General features: G+C 41.6%; 2 protein-coding genes across 5 annotated transcripts; one reads left to right on the top strand and one right to left on the bottom strand.

The window, feature by feature from the left end:
* Window positions 1-115: 115 nt before the first annotated feature.
* Window positions 116-15,941, bottom strand: slc35a3b (solute carrier family 35 member A3b). 4 transcript variants are annotated; one of them, XM_082514524.1, is made up of 8 exons: window positions 15,920-15,941; window positions 14,732-14,998; window positions 9,728-9,939; window positions 9,389-9,543; window positions 7,779-7,901; window positions 7,460-7,634; window positions 3,266-3,626; window positions 116-1,321 (listed from the first exon to the last, which is right to left on the bottom strand). In XM_082514524.1, exons 3-8 carry the CDS (start codon window positions 9,918-9,920, stop codon window positions 1,228-1,230), a joined length of 1,101 nt encoding a protein of 366 aa, XP_082370650.1. In that variant the 5' UTR covers window positions 9,921-9,939; window positions 14,732-14,998; window positions 15,920-15,941; the 3' UTR covers window positions 116-1,227. The 4 variants fall into 4 exon arrangements, with proteins under 4 accessions (XP_082370650.1, XP_082370653.1, XP_082370652.1 ...); XM_082514527.1 differs by lacking the exon at window positions 15,920-15,941 and having other exon boundaries at window positions 3,266-3,399; window positions 3,508-3,596; window positions 14,732-15,529; XM_082514526.1 differs by lacking the exon at window positions 15,920-15,941 and having other exon boundaries at window positions 3,266-3,399; window positions 3,508-3,626; window positions 14,732-15,529.
* On the top strand, window positions 15,605-18,334 carry imp3 (IMP U3 small nucleolar ribonucleoprotein 3). Its single transcript, XM_082514532.1, has 7 exons — window positions 15,605-15,844; window positions 15,979-16,086; window positions 16,275-16,349; window positions 17,223-17,302; window positions 17,409-17,460; window positions 17,589-17,661; window positions 17,793-18,334. The coding sequence occupies exons 1-7, from the start codon at window positions 15,708-15,710 to the stop codon at window positions 17,817-17,819; spliced, it is 552 nt and encodes a 183-aa protein (XP_082370658.1). The 5' UTR covers window positions 15,605-15,707; the 3' UTR covers window positions 17,820-18,334.
* The last annotated feature ends 1,175 nt before the right edge of the window (window positions 18,335-19,509 follow it).

Consider the following 19,509-nt stretch of genomic DNA (forward strand, 5'->3'; position numbering starts at 1 on the left):
GGACATGTAGACATATTCAGGATGAGATGCTGAAAACTGAGTGTGAGAATGTGGAAGTACAGTGATTTCATTGACTTTGCACAGGCTGGTCTGAGTAATTCAGAAACTGCTGGTTTATTTTTACACACAACTATCTCTACAGTTCATAAAGAATGATCCAAACAGGTAAGAAAACTGTGCACAGTAGTGAAAATGCCTTGTTGAGTTCAGAGGAGAATGATCAGACTGCTTTGAAATGACAGGAAGACAACAGCGACTCGAATAAACACTTGTTACAGTCAAGGTAGGGAGAAGAGCATCTCTGAATGCATAACACATCGAACCTGCTGTCAGCTAAGAAACTGGGGTTACAGTTAATACATGATAGTTTTAGAGGTATTTTCCTGGCACGCTTTAAGCAGAACACAAGCCCTTGTATGTATGACAGCCCTGAGTATTGTTGCTAAACCTGTCTATCCCTTTACGACCCATCTTCTGATGCTTCCAACAAGATAATCGACCCTATCATGAAGCGCAAATCATGTCAAACTGTTTGTTTGAACATGAGAGCTCGCTGTACTCAAACAGCCTCCAGTAGAGCACCTTGGCAATGTGGTGGAGGATCCAGACAGATTATAAAAATCTGATACGACGCGCTCCTTTGTTATTATTATTTTAGCACGTGCTTGTGGGGATCTAGTAAGTGCAATATGCTGTTGTGCTTTTTCAAAACTTCTCTGCTGATATCTAAAGAAACACTTTCCATTTGCCCCCGCGACCCTGAAAAGGATAAGCGGAAGTGAATGGATGGCTGGACTTTCCATTTGCACTAAAATTATGTGCCACTTCTTCAAAAGACGTGATCATTTTAAAATTACAATTCTTTAGCAACCCAAAGCTTAAATGTAGCATCTGTACCTCCTGAGGTGGAACGTCACAGTTCTAATACTGACACACGTGAACTAGTTTCACATTAGTTTGCCAGCAAGGATATGGTTTGCTTATCATGTCCTCCTGTTCGCCTTACGCCGTTTGCTTTTCTGTAGTGTTAAGTTTACCTGACATGCTCAAAACAATAGCTTTCACATGAGTCACTGCTAACATCCATTTTGCACTTTTTCAGAGAAGGCCCACTTCCAAAAGACTGTATTTCCCAGTAACTTGTCTTTACTTTTTCTGTAATGAAATTGTTCATGTGGCAAATTCCTGGTCACAGTTCGTAGAGCCACAATTCACGCAAGTCTCTGATTACACTTTGTTGGTGCTGCTGCTGGCAGGTTTCTGCTCATAGCCGTAAAGAAATGTGGCAGCAATAACCAGCACTGCACCTAGAAAAAATACGCTGAGAGACACAGAGAAAAAGAAAATGCATTAAGTTGGAAGCACAACACGTGAGGCAACTTGTGTGTATGACAGTTATCACTGTTACTATTACTAGTTCTGTGTGGAGCTTTGCCAAGATTTTGAATACAGTGCCTTTCAAAAACATTGCTGCTGATTAGAAGATAGCGAAACAGTAGTTGCCCTCTTCAGGATTTCTTTCTTGTTATGTTATGACGTGACTTAATTCTGATTTTCCACATTGTTTTTGGAAAGCTGACATGTTCAGTATATTCATCACACGCAGGCCTGATTACTGCCAGACCAGCTGAATTGAGAAATCCCTTAAACAGAAGCTGGATGGTGAAGTGAAGTAGGCTAAAAGATCTCAAAAAGTCATCTATTAGTCTGGAAAGGGGTTACAAAGCCATTTCTAAGGCTTTAGAACTTCAGTGAACCACGGTGAGAATCATTATCCACAAATGCAGAAAACTTACAACAGTGGTGAATCTTCTCAGCAGCAGTTATCCTACCAAAATTACTCCAAGATGATCAACGGTCACAAATGAACCTAGAAGACCATCTAAAGCAGAGTTAAACAACTCCAGGCCTCAAGTGCTGGTGTCCTGCAGGTTTTAATGATTAGTTTAGTGCCAGGCCTCTGGAGAACTTCAAGACATGTTGAGGGGGTAATTTAGCCATTTAAATCAGCTGTGTTGGATCAAGGACACATCTAAAACGTGCAGGACACCGACACTTGAGGCCCGGAGTAGCCTACCCCTGGTCAAAAAGAACTGCAGGCCTAACTTGTCTGACTTAAAGTCACTCCACAAGTGAACAACATAAAAGAGACTGTGCAAAAATAGCATCAGTGTGAGAGTCTAAGGCAAGAACCAGTGCTGGCCAAAAGAACATAAAGACTCATATTATATTTACCAAAAATATCTTGATGACTCCCAAGACTTTTTAGAAAATATTCTGTGACGAGACGAAAGGTGAACTTCTTGGAAGCTTTCATTCCTGTTACATGCATCTCCTAAAAGAATTTCATACCAGCAGTCAAACATGGTGGTGATGTTCGGGGGCTGTTTTTCTGCTTCAGGAATTGGACAACTTGCTGTTCCCTGATGGAACCATGAATTCTGCTCTGTACCATAAAATCCTGAAGAAGAATCTCCGGCCATGAGTTTATGCCCTGAAGCTCAAGGTTTCTCGGCTTATGCGGCATCACCATGTCTTGCAGTCCTTGCAGATTGCTTCTGCCGAAGGCGGCACAGCCACTTATTACGTTTTAATAACTAACCCAGTTATTTACTTGGCTTATCTTTTCTAATTCTAAAATTCGTTTGATGATCTGAAACATCTAAATTTAACAAATATGCAAAAAACTACAAAATCAGGAAGGTGGCAAAAACTTTTCACTGCACAGTTTAACATGTTTGGAAGCAAAGACTTGCTGATTAGTATTAAAATAAGGCAGATTTTTATTAGTTAAAACCAAAAACGCTAAACTGGAGTTTGTGATGGAAGAACTATTTTTTAATCAACACAAAACCTGATGAAAATCCACAAATGTGAAGGTGGTCAGCGCAGTCAGGTGACTGTTAAAAGACATCTGGATTCTGTTTTAACTGGTTTCCTGATAATCAGTGTCAATTGCTGACACACAGGTAGGTCCAAAAGTTTTTGGATAATGATAGTTTTTAATAGCACGCCTCGTTACACCACCACAGTGGATTTTAAATCATGATTGTTTTCTGTAAAATAGACTGTGGTGGAGGCAAGAGGCAAAATTACAAACAAAGTTTCTTTGTCAGAAACTTAAGGACCTAAATGTATTTCAGCCTGTAGTAAAGCTGCTAGATCTAAAAAAAAAAAAAAACCCTCAAGAATATCATGTTTTCCACTGATAAAGTGTTAGCAAATTAATATTTTTTTTATTGTGCATAAGCGCGCTTGTGTTTACCTTGTGGGATTAAAGTCCTTCAACAGGAAATACGACATGAGTGTAGACACCATGATTGATAGAGAGGTGGCAAATCCTTTGAGGATGTTGTCAGCATATTTAATGACTACAGCCACGATCAGCCCGCCGAGAGCCTGAAGACATGCAAACAACACAAAGGCAGACATGAACAACTCCACAAAGACTGCCATAAAACTCATGGAAGTCAAATGATGTACTGTAGTGAAACACGATGGCGCAACCTGTAAGACGACAACTATGCAGGTAATAGTGTTGTATCCCTGGAAAATCCCCTCCTGCTTCAAGCTTTCGCCATCATACACCACCATGCCTGTCAAGCCAAACACAAAGCTGAACAAACCTGAAAGAGACAAGAGAAAGTGATAAAGATCAGGTCCTTGCTGGGACAAGTAAGACAAAGGTGGTGTTTTAACTAAGGAGCAATATAAGGCAAGAAGAACAAAAGGAAATGAGCCATAGCCATGCTGTCTTAAAGCAGACTGCAGTCCTAAGATGCCATCAAGTTTTATCAATATACAGCCCATAAACTCACCTTGAATGTGCACCTCCTCAGTTCAATCTTTATTGTTATACACATAGAACAAAATATCCCAAGAAACTCACATCCATATGCCAAGAACAGTTTTACTTGCCAAATCAGTCTAACGTTGTGCTTGTACAAAGGTATATATGTATATATATGTATATATACATATATGTACACACACACACACACACACACATACATATGTATATATATATATATATAAACACCCAGCGCGCCCCTGCGGGCGGTTTATCCTTCAAGCTCGGGTCCTCTACCAGAGGCCTGGGAGCTTGAGGGTCCTGCGCAGTATCTTAGCTGTTCCCAGGACTGCGCTCTTCTGGACAGAGATTTTCCGATGTTATTCCCGGGATCTGCTGGAGCCACTCGCCTAGCTTGGGAGTCACCGCACCTAGTGCGGTCCACGGGGACCACCGTTACCTTCACCCTCCACATCCTCTCGAGCTCTTCTCTGAGCCCTTGGTATTTCTCCAGCTTCTCGTGTTCCTTCTTCCTGATATTGCTGTCATTCGGAACCGCTACATCGATCACTACGGCCGTCTTCTTCTGTTTGTCTACCACCACTATGTCCGGTTGGTTAGCCACCACCATTTTGTCCGTCTGTATCTGGAAGTCCCACAGGATCTTAGCTCGGTCATTCTCCACCACCCTTGGGGGCATCTCCCATTTTGACCTCGGGATTCCAGGTTATACTCGGCACAGATGTTCCTGTACACTATGCCGGCCACTTGGTTATGGCGTTCCATGTATGCCTTGCCTGCTAGCATCTTGCACCCTGCTGTCATGTGCTGGATTGTCTCTGGGGCATCTTTACACAGCCTGCACCTGGGGTCTTGCCTGGTGTGATAGACCCCAGCCTCTATGGATCTTGTGCTCAGAGCTTGTTCTTGAGCTGCCATGATTAGTGCCTCTGTGCTGTCTTTCAGTCCAGCTTTGTCCAGCCACTGGTAGGATTTCTGGATATCAGCCACCTCCTCTATCTGCCGGTGGTACATACCGTGCAGGGGCCTGTCCTTCCATGATGGTTCCTCGTCTCCCTCCTCTTTCTTGGGTTTCTGCTGCCTGAGGTATTCACTGAGCACTCGGTCAGTTGGGGCCATCTTCCCAATGTATTCTTGGATGTTCGTTGTCTCATCCTGGACTGTGGTGCTGACACTCACCAGTCCCCGGCCCCCTTCCTTCCGCTTAGCGTACAGCCTCAGGGTGCTGGACTTGGGGTGAAACCCTCCATGCATGGTAAGGAGCTTTCTTGTCTTTATGTCAGTGGCTTCTATCTCCTCCTTTGGCCAGCCTATTACCCCAGCAGGGTACCTGATCACGGGCAGGGCGTAGGTGTTGATGGCCCGGATCTTGTTCTTACCATTCAGCTGACTCCGCAGGACTTGCCTGACCCTCTGCAGGTACTTGGTGGTTGCAGCTTTCCTAGCAGCCTCTTCATGGTTTCCATTTGCCTGTGGGATCCCCAGGTACTTGTAACTGTCCTCTATGTCTGCAATGTTGCCTTCTGGTAGTTCAATCCCCTCAGTTCTGACTACCTTCCCTCTCTTTTTTACCATCCGACTACACTTCTCCAGTCCGAACGACATTCCAATGTCATTGCTGTATAGCCTGGTAGTGTGGATCAATGAATCGATGTCTCATTCACTCTTGGCATACAGCTTGATGTCATCCATGTACAGGAGGTGGCTGACAACTGCTCCGTTCTGTAGTCGGTATCCGTAGCCAGTCTTGTTAATGATCTCACTGAGGGGGTTCAGGCTTATGCAGAACAGCAGTGGGGACAGAGCATCTCCTTGGTAGATCCCGCACTTGATGGTGACTTGTGCTATGGGCTTGGAGTTGGCCTCTTGTGTTGTACGCCACATCCCCATTGAGTTCCTGATGAAGGCTCTTAGGGTCCCATTGATCTTGTACAATTCTAGGCATTCCAGTATCCAGCTGTGGGGCATTGAGTCATAGGCCTTCTTGTAATCAATCCAGGCAGTGCACAGGTTGGTCAGTCTGGTCTTGCAGTCTCGGCTGATTGTTCTGTCTACCAGTAGCTGGTGTTTTGTGCCTCTGGTATTCTTGCCAATTCCTTTCTGTGTCCCGCTCATGTATTGACCCATGTGCCTGTTCATCTTAGCCGATATGATGCCTGACAGGAGCTTCCATGTAGTACTGAGGCAGGTTATTGGTCGGTAGTTGGAGGGGACCGGTCCCTTCTTGGGGTCCTTGGGGATCAGGACCGTCCGACCTTCGGTTAGCCATTCCGAGTGTCTCTCGTTAACTAGCAGCTGGTTCATTTGTGCTGCCAGACGCTCGTGGAGTGCAGTCAGCTTCTTTAGCCAGTAGGCGTGAACCATGTCGGGCCCTGGTGCTGTCCAACTCTTCATACTAGAGACCCTTTCTTGGATATCTGCCACTGTGATGGTTACTGGACCCTGTTCAGGGAGGTCGCTGTGGTCTGCCCTCAGATCCACTAGCCACTGAGCATTGCCGTTATGGGTTGCGTCCTTCTCCCATATGCTCTTCCAGTATTGCTCCGTCTCCAGCCTTGGTGGTGCTGTTCTCTTATTATTATTGTTCCCTTGCCACTGAGAGTACACCTTTGCTGGTTCTGTGGAGAACAGCTGGTTTATTCTCCTGCCTTCTATCTCTCTGGTGTACCTCCTCAAGCGGCTGGCCAAGGCTGTGAGTCTTTGCTTGGCAGTTTCCAAGGCCTCAGGTATGGACAGCTTGCTGTATTTCTTATGCACCTTCTTTGTCGCACCTTTCTGCAACTCCGTTAGTTGGCTAACCTCCCTCCGTGCTACTTTGATCTTGCCCTCTAGCCTCCTTCTCCATGGAGGGTACTGCCCCTTGTGGCTGTTCAACTTGTAGCCAAGCATCTCACTGATCACTGCTGCCGTACTGTAGATCAGCTTGTTAGTGTCGGTAATCGTGGTTGTAGGTATTGTAGGTATGTAGGTATAACATGTCCTTCTGTTAGCACATTAACTTACAAATGGAGCCTGAGGCTTGTAAACGAAATGCTGTCCAAACTCTGCAGAAACCCCTGGTATAAAATGAGATTTTCCCTGACTGAATGTCAACAGTTAGATGATGTTAAATTAGATACAGAGAAGTCTTGCATGTTGCACCATTTTTCATGCTTACAGCTCTTATTTAATTTTGCACTGAATTTCTTATAATAGTCTCTCTTTAGTTTTACTTAGAGTCATGTTATTATTGGATACATTGTAGTCATTAAGCCGACCATGAAATCCTCTACATACCACAGTATTCTAGAGTCAAATGCAACCCCATCTGTCTGACAGCTAAATGATCCCTAGCGCAGCAGCGAATCTACAGCAGAACAGCTGAAAAATAAAAGAAGTCCAGACCTCAACCTGCCTGAAGTGCTGCGGGAGCTGTGCACAAATGACTGTCTGCAAACCTCACTGTAAGACAGAGTAAAAGTAACTCTGCAACAATGTGAGTGACTGATAAAGTCATTTTAAAAGCAAGTGCTACAAGTTCTTGCAAGCTGCTAAATCATGCGGTGTACTTTCACAGGAACTGCATAACTTTCTGAGAAAACGTTTGTTTGTAACGAACCATACATTCCTCGCTCAGCCTGTCATATAAATGGAGGTATAGCCACTCACCCAGCTGTATATTACGAAGCCACAGACTCTGGCTTGTCTCTTTGAGGATCTTCTCAAAGTAAACTCCAGCAAAACCACTGGACACACAGGCCATCAGCACAGCGATCAGGCCCACAAACTGGGAGCTTGCAGACATTACATTCTGTTCAGAGTCACCCAGAGACTCGACGGGCAACTGTGAAGGTTGAAACACTGATGAGCGTGTGCAAAGGCATAGGCTTTTATCAAAACACATGAATACACTGAGACTCCAAAAAAACCATTAGAAAGGTAGAAATGAAACATTAGTAATAATTGTGGTGACGGCGAGCGCTGTTACCTGCACCAGAGTGACCCCGGCCATGAGGAAGAGCAGGGAGAGCCACTGGTAGCTGCCTAACTTTTTCCCGAGCATGGAGACAGAGAACAAAGCTGTGGTGAGGATCTTCAACTGGTACGTGACCTGTTAGACACAAAAACACAAGTGATGCTTTAAGTAAATGATGGATTACTCCCATCCTCACTACAGCACATAAAAATTGATACAGTACTGGCTACAGTCTGAGTTACAGTAGAGTTGATCAATGTTGATTAAGTTGCTACCTATGCTCCTTCTTTTTCTTAAATAACATCCTGTTGCTTTCGATTTCTTCTCTGCCATATTAAATTTTTCTTGTTATTTACACTCTTACTTTTTCATTTTGACTGTGTCCACAATTATATTTCATGCTACAGTCATATTTTCCTATCTTTTATTGTGCTCTTCAAAGCATATCGCATTTTTCAGAGTGTTACAAACACAAACTTTATTTATTTATTATTTAGCACACAATAATGGGTAGTATAGAAATGCCACAGTTACAGAAAATGCATTCATATCCAGAAATCTTCTTTCCAGCTACTTCTCGTTCTTTTGGAAGATCTACTGTATTCTAATTCTTCATCTGTACTTTGATGCCTTTCATTCAGCAGCCCACTGTGCAGGGGTCAGGACAGATCTGTTTAAAAATGAAAGAGACACGCCATTTCTAAGAATCCTCTCTGTGATAGATAAGAGGACACGTGTTTGCACTCCGGAAATAAACATTGAACTTGTTGTGCTTCATTCCTATTGGGACAGCTTCATTTGCAAGGTTTTTGTCACTGAGTTGCTGTTAAAAGGATGATCTGAAATGTTCCCAAGTGCCTCTTATTCACTTTCTTCTTCAAGGACAAATGGGTAGTATTATTAATTGGGTAATAATAGTCTCACAATTCTACTTAAAAATGTTATTGCGTTATTCATTTATGTAAAGAACTGCGTATATGCGAAAAAGGACAGAAACTGGAACTGGATGTCATGAACGTATAAATCTTGGTGTTCATTTGAAAATGGTTACTTTGTGACAAAGAAGAAAAGTGAACATGGCCTTTTTACCAGCTAGTCGTCTGTATTTTTTTTAAATTATTTTTTAAATTAATTTTCCAAGTTCACAAAACAGTTTCAGTCAGTTTGAATTGTTTTCCAAAGTATGTTTTTTTGGTTTATTGTTTTTTTTTAGATCACTATAGAGTTTGTTCACATCCAATTATAAATGTTATTTATAAAAAATATCATTTTAGAAATGAGGGATGTGAAGCTTTAATTTAAACAAACATATTTTATATGTTTTATGATTTTTTCCAGTGTTCCAAAACTCAATAACTAGCATTTTCCTCTTTAATATTTACAGAATATAGCAGAGGGTATAGCTTTAGTACCACTTAAATTAATCAAACAAGCCTTATGAGATTAGAACAGATGACATCTGTGAGATAGATTTATGTAAATATTTACCAGGATATCCACTGTACACTGTGAATGCAGAAATGTACACAATACAAACCAGCCATGTGAAACCATAAAGAAACCAGTTCACGCACACAAACTCAGTGAGCTTGAACAAGCACATTCATTCATTTGTATGTAACCTGATAGGTGGCTGCGTCCAGGTTGGACAGGGCAACATAGAGCAGATTGTTCTGCAGAGTGTAGATCCCTGCAGGAACGGCCAGCTTCACGAGCTCCATGGGCTTGTTCAGAATCTCCTTGTTCAGCAGCTCGTACATTGCCGTCAAGCTAAAATCTAAGAGAAACAGAGAGAGCGCTGTCAGTAATTTAGAAAACGAGTGCTACAAGTTCGTGCTGTTAAAGGTGGTTCTGCAACCTGCTAAATCATGTGGGGTACTTTTCAACCTATGAAGTTTATTAACTAGACTGGGGATTTTCTACCCAAGTAGGATCCAAAACTGATTTTCCTCCTTACTCACTGTTCTCACTGAAGATGAGGAGAGTGCACATAAAAATCTTGAGCACTTCAGCTGACACTACGGCAGAGGAGGCGAGGTAGCGAGGACCGTTCTCCTTCAGGGTACGGGAGTAGCGCATGGTGAGAACCAGCAGGGTGGTTTGCAGCACCAGAACCCCCAGAGACACGTATTTTAGCCTGGAGGAAAGCGCCATTGTGGAGGAATGTTCGACTCTGCAGAGAGACAGTGAAGGAGCCTTTTAGGGTGGACAGGAAGAAAATGAAAAAAAGAAGAGTGAACTGAAAGGTTCATTCAGCTTGTTCACACAAACATAAGGACTCACAGAGAGCGTCCTGACACGCTGAGCAAGGCTGCTGCAGTGTCCTTGAGCTAGAAATTGACTTCTGCCTCGAACACTTAAGAAGTTGCAGAAATGCACGAGACAACAGTGGAAGAGACTGAGGATTAACAGGCTGTGACTGGTCCTTCACAGACACAGTCTAACAATAAAAAGTAATGGGGAACATGTCGGAAACAGCTGTCACCTTTCCTTTGTCTTGTTATTGGAAATCTGTCCTCCAGCAAGACAAGTGCAGATTTAGTGCAGGAGAGGAACGTGTCGGTCAACCATTGCTGAAACTGTTACACGACCAGCTGGAAAACCATAGCCTCCATCTACCCTGGCTAATGACATAGCTGTGCACTACTTATCCACACTCGCACCAGAATTCTAATAACATTCGATGGCAGCTGTCACAGGTGTCATTTATAAAAAAATACAAATCATTTCTCGTCTAAACTTGTCAGAGGTTTGTGGCTTAAAGATGAAAAAGCACAGCAAATTGTAAAGTCCTAAAATTTAAATAAATAATTTAAAATTAGGAAGGATTTTATACATGAGTGAATTAAACAAGTGTGAACCTTTAGCTGACAGTGATGAGACAATTACTAACCCGTCTCCTGACTCTGGCATCTGGGGCGTCTGAAGAGAAACAGTCCTCATTCTTTTATCTTTTATTTCCAAATTGAGGCATCGTCCACTTGCCTTCATCACAAGACTCACAGAGTCAGCTCACCTTCAAGTAGTAGGAGGAACTGCTCATTTTCTCACAAGGTGAAAGTGTGGGATCGGCTCAGGTGGACTGTTTGCACAGCACGATTATTAGTTAATCCCTGTTAACAGCGAGGCCTCTGTTTCTCCACTGTCTTCAGACAATTACGCACACCGAATCTGACTCACGCACAGTTTGCAGTTCCTTCTTGTTCTTACTGATTCATGACATCATCTCAAACAAACGGACCTCGAGCAAAAGTAATGTCAGAGCAAACTTGTGACTCTGTTATGCTGTGAAGCATTTATATGTGTTGTATTTGAACAGGGATTTAGTTTAAAAATTCTATTTAGTTTTTTCAAAAAGGGATGTACAACTAGCCAAGATGAACGCCTTGAAGTGGTGGCAGAGAAGGAGGTGCTATGTTTTCAGCACAGTGACCTCTTTATGTAGGAGCTCTGCTTAGCAGAGGGGCACGGCTGCACAGTCCCTCTCTGTTTCTGTGTGTGTCAGTGTGTGCGTGAGTGCCCTCCTTACAGCCTGCAGTGTCTACACCCAACACACTCTGCCAACTCTCTCCAACTATATTTCAAACTTTTTTTTTTAGGTAGTGTCATCTGTGTTCTTGCTTATTCACGTCCATCCATCCATTTTCTTAAGTGATGGTCCTCTTCACACTCCCGATGACATCTATGGCCACTTTAGAATCACTAAAGCTAACATGCATGTCGTCAGAGTGTGGGAGGAAGTACCTGGAGAGAACCCACCCAGACATGGGAGAGTGTGCAAACTCTACACAAAAGAGCACCAGCTAGCTGGTGCATTCAAACCCAGGACCATGTTGCTGTGCGGTGACGATGCTAACCACTGCAGCCCGAATATTACAGATGTAAATATGCTCACGCTTAACCTACATATGAATGAAAAGAAAATGGACAGTATACAGTATGTGATCGTGTCACGTTCAAATTAGTAACATCATTAGTATTACAACCTTAAAAATGTCTCACTGTTACAGCTCAAGGTTTAAAAGATGTAAAGAAAGGTTATATTTCTATATGCAAACCAATTTAAAGGCAAACTTTTACCTAGATAAAGAAAACTATTCTCCACTAAGTCATATTAATTTTAATTCGAATATTTGAATGACTTAGACAAAACTATAATGTAATTACCATGAACAGTTCACCTTTCCGGCATTTTGCTACGTGCAAATAATATTGATCTGCTGGCTGGTGGTGCAGTGGTTAGCGCTGTCGCCTCGCAGCAGCAGGAAGGTTCTGGTTGTGAAACAGCTGGTTGGCTCAAGCCTCTTTGAATTAAATTTGCATGTTTTCTAGGTGCTTCATGAATATCAGCTTAAATTGTTACCTGTCTCTCTGCGCTACCCCTACGATGGATCTGGACCATGTTTATCTTTGTAACGTTGTATCTACATCTCATATGGAGGGCAATAAATACATGAATACAAATACATAAGGAATGATAAAGAATTGGAGACTGAGGCAAAGAGTGACTCAGACCCTACCAACCTTCAGACGTCACTTTTATTCTGACCAATACTACACACCTGTAAATCTTTCTGATTGCATTTTGCTTTGCAGTTTGGAGGAGTTGGAAATTCTGCCCACAGACATACTTACAGTACTGTGCAAAATTCTCGAGTCACACTTAATTTTTTGTGTTTTATATAGAAAATGGGAACTAGGGCCAACTATTTATTGAAAGATGCAAACTGAACATACAACATATAAGGCAAAAAGAGAGCTTGTACACTTCTAACTAGCTTTACTCCCAACAGAGCCTTACAGTGTCTTCAGACCTTCTCCTCCTTGATGATCATTTAAATCAAATATTTAAATGTTACTGATGAGGCTTCAGTGAACAGTAGGATCAGCTGAAGGGCCAGATGCATCTTGCAGGTCCTGTTTGAGGTCTTTGCTGGATTTTCCTAGTTCTTAAGGACATGAATCTCAGATACTGATGATCTGCGGTAGATAGTTTTTCAGGGCAGATGCTTTTTCCCTTGTCCTCCACTTGTTTGATCGTCTCACATTTTTCTAAGAACACACTGTACACGATGTTGAGATATCCCATGTTTTCAGCTTATAGTTCTTTGGGAATCACCTTATTGGTACAAAAATATTATTTTATTTCTGTCAAACTCTGCTATTTGTGGTGTTTTTCACTGATTCAATTAAAAATGTTGACTTTTCTTAAAAGGGGATGCCTAAAGATACAATTTAAAGTTGGTTCTTTTCTACGTTATCTGTTTTGTGTAGATACAACACTGGTTCATCCTTAAACTTAGGTGCCTCTTTATGCTTGAATCATGCATAGGTCAGTGTAAAATGACTTAACAAACCAGTTTCTCTGAAAATAAAAAGATGGATGTTGAAAGACCTTAGAAAGCCTGGAGGTCTGCTGTTCAAGGCCCCTTTAAAAGTTAGAATTAACTCTGCAAATATATAGAAAAAAATTATAGAAATGGGCAGTGACTCAAGACTTTTGTACAGTACTGTAAACACATGTCAGAGTACCCGTGACTCATGATACCCTGGTGACAGCTACTGTAACAGGAAGTACACCAGGAAGTTTTAAGTGCTTTAGCACACATGCAGATTGGGAATGTGAAAAGACCAACACTGCTATCACAGCTGGTAAATATACAGTAGATGAGACTATTTAGAAATACAAATTCATTAATGAAACACATTTCCTACAGTAAAAAAAAATTGATATTTAAAGTTATCTGCAACAGAATAATGAGACATCAACATTAATTTGTCACAGACTTATCAACAACCCACGCAGATTCACACTAGAGAACAGCAAATCTTTTGCCAGCTCCTTGAAATGAGTTTATAAACAGCTCTTCTCTGCCATAGAGAGCATCTCATTGAGTATCACTGAGTATCAAGCTGTCACTCAACAGTCAGGTTCAGCTCAGCATTGAGATCAAGTTACAAACTGAGCTGTTTACACTTTTTAACTTTTTCAAGACACATTATCAGTTTAAGACGTGCGTGCGCTTTTTCGTTTGGGGGCGAATATCTCAAACGCACAGTTCTGGATGCGAATGATCTTTGCGTCTGCTTGCCTGTCTGAGTGCTGATTGGTTGATGAGTGGGCCGGAAAGGAGCGACAGCGGAGTTCACCGGAAACGGGAGAAGCAAGAATCATAAAAAATAAAACACGAAAAAGCACAGACGGTGGACACTTTTAATTCCTTTCAGCACTCGCTCCCACTTCAGGGACTGACGGGCAGGCCGACAACAGCACCAGGAAGAGTGACCCACAAACCGGTTATTCCGCGTATTTGATTCTGAAGCTGATAGACAACAAACGCTCTCCGCACGCTCACGGGAAATCCGAAACTGCCAACGCACTACTCCCGCTCAAGCGCATAAACCCGGACTCAAAGGGACAGTGTTTGGAGACGTTGTGCCACATTTGGGGGCTTTTAGATTTTCAGAGAATTCACTACAACAGGACAGGGTAGCACAGCACTGGCAGAACTTCCAAGTCAGTGTGAAGAAATGAAGTCTAAAGTGGAGCTTTGCTCTGCTGATATCTTGAGAAAAGGAGTAATATTACATATAGTGACGTGGAGCAGAGCTGACCTCCATCACCAGAAAACTTTGACGTATTTGTTTGGCGGTAGTTAAGCTGAGCAAACATCACACTCGTAAGGATGCGGACCTGTTGAAGGGCAAACCCACATGTGAAGGGAAGGTGTGGAAGTTAGAGTGAGTGAATGCCCCGTTGTTTAATTAAAGACGTATGTGCTGGTTATGGTTCCCCCAAATGTTGCTGATAGTGAAACACGGTGTCTCTGAAGGCATCTTCACAGATTTAAAAAGGAAGCAGAAGGTGTTCACTGTTAAAGTTAGCCACAAAAGATGTCTCCGCAGACAATCGGATGTTTAACAGGCTTTTTTAAACAGCAAATTCTTATCTCGGTGAAACTTACCTGTGGGTCTGGAGCTAAGCTTAGGGTGTAGATGACAGGATGTGGGCGCCCGCACTCTTGATGGTCCTGTCCTCGCTTTCTCTTTACTAAAGATTGACTCTCATGGCGCTAAACTAACAGTCAGCATAGCTGTCTCAGCTGTAATTCACGGCACGCTTTTGATTTTTACGCATATAGCAGACGCGGTGCCTCCTCCTCTGGAGGCTACACTCAATGAATGAACCCACGTGTAGCTGAGAAGGACTCAGTTTAGAAGTTTGGTGACACCTGCCGAAATATGACAAAGTAAACAAGAATACACCGAAGGGGGAACAGTTTCACACCAAAGGCCCCTCTTTTGTCCTCAACATATGTAACATATTTTTTAAATATACATAATAAAATGTAATAAATACCCCTAACAAAGGCTAATCACTAAAACGATATTCACATGCACAGCTTTACACCATATTTCGCTGGAATAGTTATTTAAAGCACTTCAATTCCCCTCTGATTCAAGAGCTATCTGTTAACATTTACTGGGCTGTAAAAAAAAAAAAAAGAATTCAGATATTATCAGTAATTTAAAAATTCATACATCGAAGGAACTTGCTTTAAAACAGATTTGCTACATAAGTACATTTATTCTTTAATTACTGTTATTTCTACAAATGGTAAATAAATGGTAAATGGTCTGTATTTATCTATAACTCTAATAATAACAACCTAGAGTGACTTTCCAATCACATTTGATATTTGTGAGTAAGCAAACGATTACGATTACATTAGTATTAAAAATTATTATTTTAAAAAACCACGAGGTTTCTGTTACAATAAAACACGGTAGCACAGATTTATCATCTGTGCTACCGTGTTTTGTTAGGTTGCGGGGTGGGGGCGCTGTTGCGGGCCACCACCTTCAGTTCTCGATGACGAAGAAGAAAAATAACAGCACGTGCTTCCTGTTTCTCCAGAAGTGGCGTGAAACGCTGTGAAAATGGTTCGTAAATTAAAGTATCACGAACAGAAGTTGTTGAAGAAGGTCGACTTCATCAACTGGGAGGTAGACAACAACCTGCACGAGGTCAAGGTGTTGCGGAAGTATCACATCGAGAAAAGGGAGGACTACACCAAGTGAGTCTGTGGCCGCTAGCTAGCTTTTAGCATCGGTTATTTACACTGTATAGACGTATAAACACATTTTTATACCATATTTCAGCTGATATTTACAAATCACACAGACACCATTTTTTCCTCCTGTGTCTCAGGTACAACAAGCTTAGTCGGAATGTCAGAGACCTGGCCAGAAAAATCAGAGACCTGGATGAGAAAGATGGCTTCAGAGCACAGAGCACACATCAATTACTGGAAAAACTGTAAGTTTTTGGATATTACAGTTATTTAATATGGATAAAATCCTCTTAATGTTAATTCAAGCTGACATCTTTTAACTCTGCGCTTGTTTCCTGTGTGGTTTTGAGCAGATTTTGATTGCTGTGTTGTTTATTGTTTTCTAAACCTTTGTTGATATTACACAGAGAATCTTTTTCTTCCTTCACCTCAGATACAGCATTGGTCTCATCCCCACCAGACAGAATTTGTCCCTCACAGAGAAAGTCACAGCTTCTTCATTCTGCAGGTACATTTATGTGTATATCTTAAACTCATAAAGTGTACTGTACTGTGGAAAAGTCTGGAGGTGCTCCTCATTTTTTATATTTTGCTTCTGAGGCGCCAGAATTTCATGTAATTTTTAAAGTGGTCTTGTGCAAAGTTCTACAGGCTTTCTGAAAGTTCGTTATTGGAGATTGGCTGCTTTTTCACTCATTCTTAGTCCAGTGCTTGTGCCTGATCATTTTGTTTTGCTAAGCCACTTAAAACTGACTTATGAACTGTTCAAGCATAAAGGCTCTTTTGTCACTCCTGGCTTTGAGGCTACATTTCAGCCAGTGGTGTTGGGGATCTTGTCAAATTTCATTTAATTATGAACACAGAAAACTACCATCAGATTTTGATCCACCATGCAGTACCACTTGGAAAACAGGTGATTGGCAATGGCTTCATTTGCCATTCAAGGCTTCTATCCATACCTGGATAGAAGAACACACTATGCAACAGTATCAGTCGTTGATTGGCCTCCCCAGAGTCTGGATCTCAGTGTGTGATCATCTTGATAGAGAACAGAACAAACGTCAGCGAACATCCAAGGAAGAGCTTTGAATGTTCTTCCAGAAGCAAGGAGAAATATTCCTGAACACAAAGAAATGACAAGCAAGCTATGTTGAAGCATGAAGGTGGTCAAATTTTGAGTTTCAAGTTTGTTAGAATTGTACAGACTGTTTATTATATACTGTATTTCAATGCATGTTTGGACATGTTTCATTAAATCTCTGCATGTATTTCTCATCTTCCTAGCAAAATATAAAGAAATGAGAGGTGGCTTGAGGCTTTTATACAGTGCTGTGTATAAATGCAAGCCTCTATGTATACTTTGTCTGTGTGATTCCTGCAGGAGGCGGCTGCCCAGCATCATGTTGAATCTTCGTATGGCTCAGAACCTGAAGACGGCAATTACTTTCATCGAACAAGGGCGTATCCTTGACTGCTGTGTTACTGTAAATTGTTATGCTTAACACTTCAGATTTGTCTTCATTCAAGGATTAAAACAGATTCAGTGTTGTCCTTGACTCAGTCACAGATGTGCGTGTTGGCCCGGATATTGTTACAGACCCAGCGTTTCTAGTCACAAGGTTGGTCTCCGGGTATTTAGTCTTCTCACAATATCTTTACCAACACAGAGGGCCTTTGACACAGATGCTTCACTATACTGCACATGTGAAAATGCTGACACTATTACTGTAACTTTTTTAAATGTAAGAAATATGGAAGATTTCGTCACGTGGGTGGACTCCTCGAAGATCAAGCAGCACGTGATGAATTACAATGAAGAGGTGAGTGATTTGTCAGAGTTTGTATGTACATATTTCAGTTACGAATGATTATCTGTTACTTAAATCGACAGTTTTCAGGACTGAATCCGAATTCTGATGCCTTGAAGCTCATCACTGTGTTTCTTTTGCAGCGGGACGACTTTGATATGATGGCATAAATCTGTTCTCCCAAAGTCATTCATCACACTGAGCGATGGAAAGAAGATCTCTGCTTTTTTTACTTTGCTGAGGAAAAACTACAGTGTGGGTTCCTTTTATTATGTAAACTGGGGAAAAAGTGAAAAGTGCTCCTGCGTCCCCAGAACCCAGGACTTACTCGAGCAGTCCGGAGAACAAAGAGGAATTTTACTATTGTCACACTTTGACAGAAGCTCTTGTATTTGAACGGCAGCTGTAAAATGTGTGTCAGTGAGTGTCCAAGTATAACTGATTGTAAAAGTTGAGGTGAGTCTGTATTGTTGTCACTAAAGCTGCAGAAACGCCACTACCACAAGATTTTGTAAACTTTTTTTTAAAAAGATGGGCATACCCTAAACCTACATTTATTCTAATGACCAGCGACTATGGTGTTTGCCAGTTTTATAGAAGTTTATAGGAAAATGCCTCTTAGCGCCCTCTTTTTGTAACCTCAATAAATGATTCCCTGATGCGTTCATGGACTCAATCACCAGTTCTCAGCCTTAGTTAATACAGCGTGTTTATTTTGTAAGTCATGGTCCTTGTTGGTGTCCAACATCCCTCAGTTTTATTGTGTGAAGGGCAAATGGCAATGGCGAAAAAAGCGTAGCTCGAATTTTAAAAAATAAAAAAGCTTTTCGAACTAGCAGATCATGTCACATATACACACACACACACACACACGTCTTTAATACAGCAGTAAGCCTTTGTCGTCTTTGTTCATTTGGGGATCATAAAGAGCAGCTTAGCCTCTGGTCTGACTCGCTTTTTTGTTTTTCTTATTTGTTCTGTGTTTGTGTAAACACGAGCTCCTTGGTTTGTCTATACAGGGATTAACAAATTTATTAGACCCTTTGTACTAAAACAAATTACAAATATTTTAGAAATTTGACAAAAACCTTTTTAGTACGACAAACAAAACATTTTTATTTATTAGGCAAATGCACTCAAACATTCAAAACAGAATTTTTTGTTCAGGAATGCAAGTAATTAACTGTAATTTGACATCTTTATCACAAAATAAAGTGCTCGTCTATTTTTTTCTGATTTTTATTTGTAAAATTGAACTGGAAAATGTGTTTAGTTATATTTATGCACCTATGCATACTGGTGGATAAAAAGTTACAACAAACATATCAAAGATGATTTTGGGAATCACCAGTACTCTTCCTGATATTCTGGGGGGGGGGTTCGTATCAAACAAATGTAAATATCAGACAAAGATAACACAAGTAAGCACAAAGTGCAGTTCCTAAATGCTTAGTGTGAAGTGGAAAAAAATCCAAACCTACATGGCCCTGTGTGAAAAGTGATTGCCCCCTAAACCTAATAACTGGTTGGCTCAGCCATAGAAGCAACAACTGCAATGAGTCTTTCACGTCGCTGTGGGGGAATTTTGGCCCACTTATCCTTGCAGAATTGTTCTAACTCAGACACACTGGAGGGTTTTCCACCATGAACTGCCTTTTTAAGGTCATCCACTCATGATCTTAAAATCGGATTCAGGTCAGGACTCTGACTGGGCCACTCCAAAGTCTTCATTTTGTTTTTCAGAGGCGGACTTACTGGTGTGTTTTGGATCATTGTCCTCTTGTAGAACCCAAGTGTGCTTCAGCTTGAGGTCACGGACACATGGCTGGATATATTTCTTCAGGATGTTTTGGTAGAAGG

Source organism: Aulonocara stuartgranti (genome assembly GCF_965226115.1).
Source record: "Aulonocara stuartgranti genome assembly, chromosome: 18".
Classification (NCBI taxonomy): domain Eukaryota; kingdom Metazoa; phylum Chordata; class Actinopteri; order Cichliformes; family Cichlidae; genus Aulonocara; species Aulonocara stuartgranti.